This window comes from Carya illinoinensis, chromosome 9, assembly GCF_018687715.1.
Source record: "Carya illinoinensis cultivar Pawnee chromosome 9, C.illinoinensisPawnee_v1, whole genome shotgun sequence".
Lineage (NCBI taxonomy): Eukaryota > Viridiplantae > Streptophyta > Magnoliopsida > Fagales > Juglandaceae > Carya > Carya illinoinensis.
In genome coordinates, this window is record NC_056760.1 from 26,285,171 (window position 1) to 26,298,182 (window position 13,012).

General features: G+C 34.8%; 1 protein-coding gene across 1 annotated transcript; it reads left to right on the forward strand.

Moving 5' to 3' along the window:
• Positions 1-458: 458 nt before the first annotated feature.
• On the forward strand, positions 459-11,803 carry LOC122277206 (probable protein S-acyltransferase 4). The gene is made up of 5 exons (XM_043087126.1): positions 459-926; positions 3,405-3,593; positions 4,421-4,729; positions 8,669-8,890; positions 11,013-11,803. The coding sequence occupies exons 1-5, from the start codon at positions 873-875 to the stop codon at positions 11,607-11,609; spliced, it is 1,371 nt and encodes a 456-aa protein (XP_042943060.1). The 5' UTR covers positions 459-872; the 3' UTR covers positions 11,610-11,803.
• Positions 11,804-13,012: the final 1,209 nt, after the last annotated feature.

Below are 13,012 nucleotides of genomic sequence, written 5' to 3' on the forward strand. Positions count from 1 at the left end.
CATTTTTAAAAAATATACTAATACATTTAAAAATTATTTCTTTAATTATTGAAAAATGCTATTCTTACCAATGGTTTTTACCATTGGTTTCTACTGCTTTGAATTTTATTATTATTTTTTATTTAATGATTAAATAAATATTTTTAATAATATTATGAATTTTTTTAAAAAAAATTTAAATATGTTAAAAATATACATATAAAAATATAAAAAAAAAATCTGAAAAAATGCATAAGCGGGAGCCCTAGTAGGAGCTCCCAGCAGTTGAAGTAGCACCGCCCCTAATTATTAAGCGAAAAAAACTTAAAAATTTTAACGAGTGATCAATTAGAATGTTAACGGGCGGTATAGTAGCTTTTTTTTTTCATAATTAATTACTTGACATTTTTTAATAAAAAATAAATTAATGAATATTACGCGCGTAAAACCTGCACGAAATTAAACATCCGCCTCCGAACTCATTGTTGCCAGAGAGGAAAAAATAGGCAGAGATGGAGAGAGAGAAGGAAAGTTTGGCGAGAAAAAAACAGAAAGATAGAATTTTTATCTCTTGGCATGATCCGTCTGAAACAGAAACAAAAACAAAAATCTTTGGTGGAGCGGAGAGGCAACTGGTTTTTTTCAATCCAGCGTCCTCTTCCCTCTCTGTCTTTCTCATCACCAGCCTTTCCAACCTCCATATCTAATTCACATGCGAGTATTGTATACAGAGTCACCATCCTTTTTTGTGAATATTTTTGTGGGTACGGTTTGGTATATGCAATGGATGCTGAGGAAGATAAAGTGGGGTTGTGATAAGAAGAGTTCTCTTGTGGTTTGATGCATAAACACCCTTATCTGGGTTCTGGTTTGTTCTTCTTCCTGGTGACAGTATGGACTCAGATGCTAAGAGCAAGAGGCTCTACAAAGTTTGGAAGGGAAATAATGTGAGTTTCTCTACGTCTGTATTCAATTGGGTTCGCATTCATAAATTGTGTACTGGGTATTTTTCTTCTTTTTGAAGAAGGGAAGTTCATGATTGTGATTTTTGGAAGAGAAATTCTGTGATTTTCTCTACTCTACAAAGTTCATGATTGGGCATTCAACATGATAAGCGCAAGAGGCTTGACAATTTTGATTTTTAAGTTCATAAATTGCATTGGATGTTTTTTCTTCTTCTTTTTGAAGGGAGTTACTAAAATGTGACAAGTCCATCCTTTTCATTCTTCTTGTGTTGGGTTCCGCTCTTGTTCGTCGTCTGGTTGGCTTTAAATACAAATTTTGTTTCTATATTGGTCCGAATGAGTCATCCTCCATTGATAACTAGCAAGATTTGAATTTATTAGTTAGGGAGCTCAGTGTATATCTTTGTTAACGTGATTAGAGGCAACAAACGAACGAATCGAAACTGATTGTTGAAGTCCTCCGGTTGTAGGTTTCTATTTTTTCAGAGTAGAAATCTTTTGAATTAATTATTATCTTATCAGTCCCTACAGCAAAGTAAAGAAAGAAAATTTCTAAGTTCTTGTATTTTTCAGAAGGAATTTTCAAAACTTTCAATTGAAGCCTCCTAGAACTTTCCCACAAACATAGATGACATTTAAAAAAAAAAGGTTAGGTTTAAGAAGAAATACAGTAGTTTTTTTCTTTCACCAAAACGAAAAACTATATAGTTTTATGTTTTTCTTCTTTCCACTTCTTTCTTCACGTATGTGTGCGCGCTCGCACTCAAATTTCTCAAGTGAAACTGCATTTTATTTTCTTTTTATCTGTTGACTTTCCTTAGTGTTTCATTCTTTTCTTCTATGCGCCATGTTTGTCATTTCATGATTTTATAAACGATTTTTTGCTGTTGTATTGGCACATTGATGTTCTTTATATTGACCCATTTATAAATAGATTTATCTTTTTTTCAAGTGGAGATAGAGTAGTGCCTATTTGACAAGCTGATTATCCAGATCCTGAAAGTTCTTGATGTACAAAGGATCATGTTTGCACGATTTTTCTCTCACTCACTCTATCTCTATTATTTGCAGCAATGCGTAACAAATTGGCTCTACTTTATATCATTATACGAATTGGCTCTACTTTATATCATTATTCTCTTTGCAAACTCGCTTCGAATGCACTTTCTGATGTGGGGAAGCCTACCACAGCAGCTAACATTCAAAAAATTGTGTTTTTAAGTTTTTAGTGAATGTTCTGGTTCACAGTAAGCAGTGTCTTTACACATTGACTTTTAAGTAATGGAACTCAATTGTTCAAAATAACAAGGATGGATGACCAAACACTAACTACTCATAATCTATCTTGGCATGCAGAAATGGAACCAAGGGGGGGCCACAGGGGCCATTCCCCCCCACCCCCCCGCGGCACATTGGGTTTTGAATTTTAATACAAGTACCTTATATGTATATACGTATATGGTAAAAAGAGTTTGGCCCCATCAAAATTATAATTCATTTTCATATAGTTGATAAATTGCTAAAAAAACCCAACACATTTAACCAATAACGTTTATTTTTATAAACTATCTACAAAAGATAATTGTAAAATGAAACAGTCTTCCTCATCTACATCTCTTGAAATCCTAAGATGAATTTCAATTCTAAGTTGTTTTGTTCTGATTATTACCCAATACAGTTAGGTTGAAATACCTTAAATGTGGGTTAATTTTGTATTTATGTTTTCTAGAGGTGTGGATCTAATCAGCTTATACAAATACATATTTTAAAAATATGTTCTCTATCTGCAATGAAATGCAATTTTTTTTAAAGTTGTAAAGAAAAATTATATAATTACTATCATCTCAAAAGATGAAACGTTTTCACCCAAAATGGTAGGCCACTATCCCTTACTCTTTTAGTTTTAGACTCAAAATGAGGTAATTGATTATATGTTTCAACACCATTTGGCTCCCCTAGACTAGAAGTTCTTGTTCTGTCCCTGTTGGCACGTACAACTCCCCCTTCCCTCTGCCAGTAATGTTGAATGGTTGAAACTATAAAAGTCTGGGCTTTATGATGATGTATTGGGTGCCAACAGATTATTATTTTCATTCACCCTTCCTTGCAGGGGTTGCAATGAGCAAATCTGACAAAATTTACTTCTTCAAATTAAGATAGTCTCATAAGACTAGAACCGATTTAGACTCTGATATTTTTGCAGTCTCTTGCCGTTTAGTTTATTTTGGTATGATACTGAGTGGAGGTCTTCTTTTTAATTTACTTTTATGTGATTTGTGTGTAGGCTGTAGCTTACTTGTCTTTAAAGTTTATGCTCTTTAAAACTCTAGAGAGATGTGCTTTGGTTTGTTAATGAAGCTAGCTATTTAAGGATGTCTATTGTGGTTGATTCAAAATTAAGATCCAGAACTACTAGTATGGCATACTTGCACTGATGATGCCTTTTCTTGGTTTTGTCAGAAATTTTTGTGCGGTGGGAGATTGATCTTTGGTCCTGATGTGGCATCCCTGTTGCTATCCACACTTCTTATTGGTGGCCCCGCAATGGCTTTCTGTATAAATATATATCTTAAGATCAAAGATGTGAACAACAAGGACGATCATCTTTGGTGTCTTGTGTTGTTTGTTGGATTAATCCTCACTTTTTTGGTAAGTATTTACATTAACTGTCTATCTCCCAGTTGTGATGACTGTCTCCAAAACCATGCATGCTCAAAGCTATTCACATAGGCGCATGTGTAGAGAGAGAGAGAGAGAGAGATCATTAAGGATGTAATGATGCTTGAAGTTTCTACAAATGCATGGATAATTCCACATGGAAGTGGAATACCTTAGCTTTTCTCTAGCCCCCCTTACCCAAAAACAAAATCCTGGAAAAAACTTGGTGTAGTGATGGAGAGGAGAGAAGGAATGTCTATGTTATTGACTCAATCATTACGGATAGGATGATGCCTGAAATTTCTAGATATCACATGGAAATGAAATGCCTTTGCTTTTTTCTAAACACCCTCCCCCCCAAAAAATAAATAAATAAATAAAAGGCCCTGGTGAAAACTTGGGAGCAGTTCTATCTATGTTTTGGACATGGCCAAGCTAGGGACTACTCTCAGGAAGAGATCCAAATTAGTTTTGGGTTCATTACCCCACAACTAGCCAAATAACCCTGGAATGAGTCTGGTTTGTTTCTGCAGTGCTTAATTTTTTGTACTGTTTGGATTTCAGTGAAGATATTCTATTCCCAGGTTTTCTGTAAAATCAGCATATGTGCATTCTTCTTTAGTATATTGATTCTGTTATCAACTTTGGGCACCATCCCTCCATCATGCACTACAAAAACCAAGATGTAATGATTTCAATATTATGGTTTTTGTTATTGATTTTCCCATGGAGAATGTTTTCATCACTTCTTTTCCTGGTGCTACAGTGAGAGCTTCTTCTTGCTTTTACAGATAAATAACCCGTCAACATTTGTGCAGGATTTAATTCTTCTCTTATTGACCTCTAGTAGAGATCCTGGAATAGTCCCTAGAAATTCAAAGCCTCCGGAATCAGATGAAGCATTTGATGCAACTACACCATCTATGGAGTGGGTTATCGGTAGAACTCCTCACTTGAAACTACCCCGGACAAAAGATGTGCTTGTGAATGGACATTCTGTTAAAGTGAAATACTGTGACACGTGTTTGCTCTATCGCCCACCTCGCACTTCTCATTGTTCCATCTGCGATAATTGTGTCCAGAGATTTGATCATCATTGTCCATGGGTCGGTCAGTGCATTGGATTAGTAAGTTCTGTTTTTTTCTGCTTGCAGTTTTTTCTTTTTTCTTCTAAAAGTAAAATGATATGTGACTAATGGTGGCTGAAAACAAACTAAATTGAGATACAAGCATTTCAAAAAAATCAAATTTGGTAAAGTTGAAAGGGGATCTCGCCCACAACATAGTCCTTTTGGATATTTCAAGAAAATAGATAATATGTTTCATTAATTTGATCTTAAAACTATGGAAGTAATTAATTTGAATGTGAAGGGGAAAGTTTTTTAAAATGTGCCCCTATTTGACATTTTATATCCCTTCCTCTTTCAAAACTCAATATAGGAACTCTATCTCAAGCCATCCAACTCATAGTTTGGAATGCCATTCACTCCAAACTTAGTTGATTTCATTTACAATGCTTATGGAAAGATAAAATGATTGATAAAATTCAAAGAAAGAAAAGAATATAGTGATGAAATAATCAAGTGACATCATAAGCCTGTAATTCTCCAGCTTCCTCTGTAAAATACTGGTTGAGTTGTTAATGTTGAAGTGTAACCAATTCTTTGTTGTCACGTATTTTGAATCACTAAAAATTGTGTTCATTCTAATCGATTGACTCTCATTTCTGTATACAACTGGCCTCGTTTGGTTATGCAGTTCAAATGAGATGAGAAAAGATGTTGAGATAAGATGTTTTGTTGAAAATTGAATAAAATATTATTATAATATTATTTTTGTTGAGACTTGAAAAAGCTGAATTGTTTATTATATTTTGTATGGGAGTTTGGAAAAGTTGTAATGATTATATCATATGAGATGAGATCAACCAAACTAGCCCTGAATCTTTTCGAGGTCTTCTGCAAAATTTTTAGTAAAAAACTTCAATAGACAAATTCAAAAATTATTTTGTTTTCCTCCCAAATTGTGTCATTGGAACATTATTATCTGAGGTATGCATCAATATTTTGATGACAATTTTAACCATAATTAAAAGTGAAAAATTAAGTAGTCCACGGCTTTCCCTCTTCTACAATTTTGTTTTGATTTACTGTTATCTCTCTCTCTCTCTCTCTCTCTCTCTCTCTCTCTCTCTCTCTCTCTCTCTCTCTCTCTCTATATATATATATATATATATATTTATCTCTGATGGATTTTCTGAGTTAGTTTTTCATCAACACAAAGATGTTCTCAATGAAGCACAGTGAAATGTCCTGCTGTGCTCTAGTGGTGCCACAATATGAAAGGCCATCTGTTGGTATCACCCAGGTACAAGTTATTGAATTTGTTTCGTTTCTCTCATGTACAGAGAGTGCTGCAAATAATGTACAGTGGACTTCTTTGGGTATTGGACCATTTGAGGAGCTTTCTTCCACAACCTCACCATAGAGGCAAGTGATTATGAAATTAGCAGGGGCCAAGGATTTGAATTTGGCTATAATTAAAAGGGACCGGGGGCATCTGCTTCCTCTCTTCCACTTTGTTTTTCTAAGAAATTGGTGGGGGAGGGGATGGGTGGCCTGTGGGTAGCCTAATTAAGGGCTACTAATTTGTCTGTTCCGTCATGTGTTGGGATCTCCAATAAAGCAAAGGTGCATGTCTGGGGAATCAAGCCCTTTGTCAATGACTGGAGGCATTCAAGAGGACCCAGGGTATGTAAGCTGTTGGCTATGTGCATTCCCTTGAAGAATTGGCTATCAGGAACTTCTGATTAGGTTTTGCAGAAGTTTGAATGTTTTATCAATTTGTGGGAGCTTCTGCTATGGGTTTGAAGAGCAACTTACGGCTTTTATCCCTGAATAAGTTTTTTCATGAAGCTTAAGCTATTGTCATGGGTGTTAGTGGGTTGAATGAAAAAGATAGGCATTTTCATGTTAGTAATCTGCTAAGAGATTGGAGAGCGAGTATTATTTGCGTTCAGGTAATGAAGTTGAAACATGTGTCCCAAAGCCTTGTTCATAATTTATGGAGTGGTAAACATGTAGATTGGTATTGATTAGATTCAAGAGGGACATCAAGCGGTATTTTGTTAATGTGGGCTATAAACATATGTGGGTGGATTCGCTATTGCACGCTCTTTTCAGAATGTAGAAGATAAACTTGATTGTGCTTTTTCAGGGGATATGTTCCCAATTGTTACAGTGAAAAGAAGCTTCTTTGGGATGAATTAGCTGGTCCTATGATTTTGTAGACCATGCCTTGGTCTATTGAGGGAAGAGGGGTGATTTTAATGCCACCCATTATCCTAGTCAAAAATTGGGTGTGGCGTCTATTTGTCCAATCTATGTCAAATTTTATTTTTGAACAAAACTTTATTGATATACCATTGGTGGGAGGAGGTTTCACATTGTCAAGTAATTTAGATATCCTACTTGGTCTAGATTGGATTATTTTTTATGTTCCCTAAATGGGAAGTACACTTTCCTTGTGTGTTTTAGAAGTAGTTGGTTAGACTTTGCTCTAATCATTTCCTATCCTTCTGGATTGTGGGGATATTCAGGACGGTAAATGATATGAAGTTTGAAAATATGTGGCTGAAATAGAAGGCTTTGTGGAAACATTGAAGCGATGTTGAGACTAGTGTTGTTTTCTAGGATCTTGAAGTTTTATTTTAGCATAAGAACTCAAAGCTTTGGAAGGTGATTTAGAGTATAGAATGAAAAGGTAGTTGGAGACTTTAGAGGAAAGAACGTCTCTCCAAAGAGTTGCAAGGCCTTGATATAATTGGAAAAGATAAACTATTGCCATGAGGGAGATTCCTGGAGTAGTTGCTATTTGGACACTGGATCCCTGTGAAGAGGTTGAGGAAAGCAATGCTTATGGCGTATGAGTAACCTGAAAATGATAATCCTTATGGAGGAGATATGTTGGAGATAAAAATTAAGGGCATTGTGGCTTTTAGAGAGGGATATATGCATGAATTTCATTTGCCAGGTGGCTAATTTGAATACGAGGAACAATTCCATTGACTCCCTACTTGTAAATGGAACTTTTTCTTCCAATCCCTTGGAAATTAGGGATCACATTGTGCAATTCTACCAAAATTTATACATTGAACAATTTAGTTGGAGGCCTAAGTTGGATGAACTTTCTATTGTGTTTCTTAAGGAGGCCCATGGCCCTATGGTTGGAAAGACACTTTGAGGAGAGAGAGATGTGGGAGTTAGTGAGAGAACTTAATGGAAATAAGGCATCAGGACCCGATGGTTATCTATGCTTTATTTTTTTCAAAGCTTTTTGGGATATTCTGAAGGATGACATTACGTAGATGTGTTTCACTTGAAATACAACTTTGAGAAGAGCCTTGGTACTACAGTCATTGCCCTTATTCAAAAAAAAAAAAAAAAGAAAGAAAGTGAAGGGCGTTGGATATCAAGGTTTTAATTCTTCTATATCTGCTGGGAATGACTACTTGTCAGAAGAAAAAATAAACCTGTCGCAAATGACCCTTGCATCAATATCAAATGTTCAAGCTTCTAGTATGGTATGGAGTGAATTGTAAAACTTTATTACATATGAGTTGGATTGCGCCATTTGCAGTCCCTTTGTTTGGGACAACTGCACCTCTAGCTCTTACATTGTCTCTTAGATAGGGGACACTCGTTTGTTTCTGTCAGTTGTGAGGCTAACTAACTAACTGTCATGAGCCAATCTCTTTTTTTTTTTTTGGAGGTTACAACAGATTCCCAATTTTAAAGCAGCAACGCTATTTTTTCACTTAGGAAACTAGTATTTATCATGAGAAGTAGGGAAACAACAGTTATGACAGTACTTATCTGTAATTCTGGTCTTACTAATAAGTTAATAATAAAAATATAATTTATATAAGAAACATGCTGCAAGTAGTTTAAATGATATGAACTTGGAGCTAGATGCTTTAAAATTTATTTGGTTTGCAAATGCCAATCAAATTGTTTTATTATACTTCTTAGAAGCTAATTTTCTTTCTATTGTTGAACTGATTGCAGCGTAACTATCGATTCTTCATCATGTTCATTACAACATCAACCATCTTGTGCATTTATGTATTTGGGTTTTCCTTGATCAACATTCTTAAAAAGGAAGGCATTGTTTGGAAGGCTATGAAAGAAGATATCCTATCAGACATTCTCATGGCGTACTGCTTTGTAGCTGTGTGGTTTGTTGGCGGTCTTACAGTTTTCCATTTCTATCTGATTTGCACAAACCAGGTACCGTTATTACTAAACATGCATGGAGAGAATCAATTCTAAGTTTCAGTCACTAGTCTATACATGAATACATGTAAAGACTCAAGAAAATATCCAAGCATCATACTTTAAAAGAACTAGTCAAAGACGTAACAACTGAATCCCCTTAGAATTAGTATAAACAGCAAGAGCTTCTCACTTTCATTCAATGTAGATCCCATTCACTACCATTTAACACTTAATTGGGATATTAAAATATCCCCACTTAGAACATAATGTTCTCGTTGGACCATTCAGTTGTTGGCAGCATGGCTCAAATTCCTTACATCTTGCTTGGATTGGCTCTAATACAATTTCTAATGACTGAAGAAAAATCTCAAGCCATAGTTAGAGTCTGTTGGAATTGTTGTAAACAGCAAGGACTCCAATTCCAGACGACGTGGGATCTAATTCACCTCTGATGCTAAATCAGGGGCATGACAACACACAATGTCTAGGATATGAATAAATTTAAGCAGATTGAAACATCTCTAGGGCTCTGTGTGTTTGAAAACATTTCCGAAAAGTGTTTTCCCCATTTTGTTATGTTTCGTGCAACTGAAAATGCCAAGTAAAACCTCAAAGTAAAATCAGTTTTTGCCCTTAGCATTGTAGTGTTATGCATTGGAAAAGAATAATAATAATAATAAATGCATGTTCTTGGGCCTCTTTATTATTATTTTTTTCCTCCTCTGTTCTCTCAGTCAATTTCTTAGGTCTTCAACTCTTTGATCTCTCTCTCTCTCTCTCTCTCTCTCTCTCGGGAATATACAAGATATGCATCTAAGCTCTAAAAGAGAAAACTGCAAGAAAATCCTGAAAACTTAAAACAGAAGTAACAAGAGCATTCATCCAAAAATAAAGAGTATGAATTCAGGTAAAAAGCCCTATAAGATCCTCCTTCGTCCTTTCACAATCTTTGAGGTTATGATCATTCAATCCCCCCCAAAAGCACCATATCAGGCAAGATGTAGTCATTTTCCATTTAGTTGCAACATCAGATTAATTACCAGTTTGGCTTTTCCAGCTCGCCAAAAGATTTACTAGCCGTTAAGGCCTTATCCACTATAACCCATGCAGTACTCTTATTGGAAGTGTTATCCCATAAAGGCCTGGCTACCTCACAATGATGCAAAGAACGATAATCATTTCCCCATTTTCACGTACAACACCAGTCAATCACTGTACATGCCTCTGTTATGGTAAATATAGTCATTTTGCCAAAGTAAACTCCCATTGAAACACAAACCTAAGTTCATACCTCCACTGTATCTCAGGTTGAGCTTCTTCCCACTCTTCCTTTTAGTTTTGTCTCAACTATTCAAATGGTTATACTTACTGGTAGAGCGTGTACCTGTGTTTATCCACTTCCCATATTGTGTCTTATGAGGACTTTCCAAAAAAAAAATGTTACTCCCAAAAGTATACTCCAACAGAAGTGCCAATGCTTGATCTGTCATGAAAACTTGGAGTTGTATAACTTAATTGCAATGTGAAGGGAACCTTGATAAATTCTCCTCGTGTATAGCTAGCTTGTACTTATGTCTCTTGTTTCATTATGGACTACCCTTGAACTCTCTGTGTACATTGATTCCATACTTTTTTAACTGCACAAAATGACCAAAAACATAGCTTCTCTTATGTAGGACCTGTATCCATTTTTAAGCTCTAACATCATAATTCATAATGTTTTATTTTGCTATTAACGGTGATTTCTTTATTGAATAGAAAAAGGAATAAGTCTTACCTCAATGATGGTACTGTATCTTTTTATGTATGTTGAATGTAAGAATTTAATGCTACTATTTTTCATGTTTCAAAAGTATTGCTCAAAGTTCTTATCATCATATTGCTCAGATATTGAAGCTTCTATAAATTTTCTTATCACCATATTGCTGGATAATTTATCGGCTAGAAATTACCTACATACAGTTATCTTCAAATTAATGTTAGAAGATGCCTTTTATCTCCTTCTACCTCTTTTTTCTTTTCTTTTTTTCCCCTTACCTTTTTCCTTGTTTACTAGCTTTTCCACTAGATTTAATCCATTGCAGTTATTGAATTAATTCTATTAAATCAATGGGTGATATTTGTTTCACTTCAGACTACTTACGAGAACTTCCGTTACCGATACAATAAGAAGGAGAACCCATATAACCAGGGAATAAAGAAGAACCTCAGAGAAATGTTCTTCTCTAAGATCCCCAATTCAATATCTAGATTTCGATCATTTGTGGAGGAGGAACATATGATGGTGGCATCAGTGACTCCGAATTGTGGGGAAGCTATTATTAGCCCAGAAGAGAGAATTGACATTGAAATGGGAACTGGGCGTGTAGAGGGCAGTGGAGTCTCACTTCCAGAAATTTTGAGAAATTTGGACTATGATGATTTGGAGGATGATGAGAAGACTGCAGAGGGAGACGAAGGAAGATCTTTTTTTGACCCACCTTTGCATGTTGATCAAGAATTGAATCAATCTGTTCAGAGCTCCACTGGTGGAGGTGGAGTGACAAAACTTATTCAAAGCTCATCAATTGGAGATGGAGTGAGAATATCTATTCAGAAATCATCTTTTGTTGAGGGAGCTGGAGAATCTGATCAAAGATTCATGGCTGTCAATGGAACTAAAACAGATGAGGTAAGTGATTATGGAAATAACTTACTCCAAACCACAACAGCACCAGTTTTTCAAGCATAAAGATCCCCCTCCACCCTCCATTCCGAATCTTCCATTTTTTTTGTTTTCACCCAAGCTTCTGTTTTTGGACCACTAAAACTAGTTTAATGAATCAATAGATTAAGAAGTGTACATTTGATGTCAAGAAGAAAGGATGTGATAATGTAACCTCGAATGAATTAAATCTTAACGAAGATTGCTCTTTTTTATGGTAACCTTGAAGGAGCTGGTCCCTTTACATGACACTGAAAAAAGATCACTGCCTTCTACGACTGCTTTGCCCCATTTGTAAATTGAAGTTGACCACAGGATACCACAAGCAAGATCTACCGTAATTTGTTATGGATAATGTAACAATTTACATAAAAGTAACTGTACATAAAATTTTTGATTGAAAAATGGCTCCAACTCTCATTTCAAAATATTGTAATACATCCTTCTTGCTTATCAGTAGGAAATGAAATCCATAACTATCCTAAAAGTTCAAATAATTCATGCCCATTGTGCTCAAGAAAGGAGCAAAGGGAAAAAATAAAATAAAATAAAATCAGAAGACTACTAATGCAAGCAACATCGATTTTGTTGCCATGAGGATATACGACTCCCAGCTTTTTTAATAAATATGTTGTTATTTTTTTTTATATTAGATTTTTAAAAGTTTTTTTTTTTTTTTGGCAACAAAAATCAAGGTAAATGATTAGGAAAAACCAAGTGGGAATTATTAAACTAAAAAAATAACTATACATAATATTAAAAATCAAATACATTATCCAGAATAATAAAATTTGGAAATTTGGGCGTGTAATTTGAAAAACGAATATGGTAGTTTGAAGTGCTAATTATTGGCTTTGGTAATCTAAAGTGCAATAATAATAAAAAGTGATAGTTTGAGGTTGCAAAATGAATTTTCATTCTTTTTTAGAGTTTAAGATGTTTAGATTAGAAAAAAAATTATTCAAATGAGATAGATAGACACAAGAAGAGGATTTTATAGTATTTATTAACCATTTAATGCTGTCTGAAAATTTTAAATGATTAACAATAAATTACATGCGACCAAATTTATGTGTTTTTATCTCTATATTACTTGAAACTCTCAAGTTAATAAAATCTTAGAGAATTTTCATTAGTTCAAATTGAAAGAAAAAAATATTTAAATTAATATGTGAAAAAGAATCAATCCTAACATATCCAAGTGTCCAATTTTTCAATAATAACATTAAAGTCTCATCTCTTTTCTCTCAAGGGAGAATAGAGGTGGTGTAGTTTCCCTTTGTCTAGTCATCGGGATCCACCGGTGAGGGAAAGAGTTTTGGTCGTTATGTCCATGCAGATCTATTGGTTTGGTGAATCATCATCATGTAGAGATTACAAGAATTGTGGGGGAATTTAAAACTAAGTGAAAATGAGGATACATAAATTGT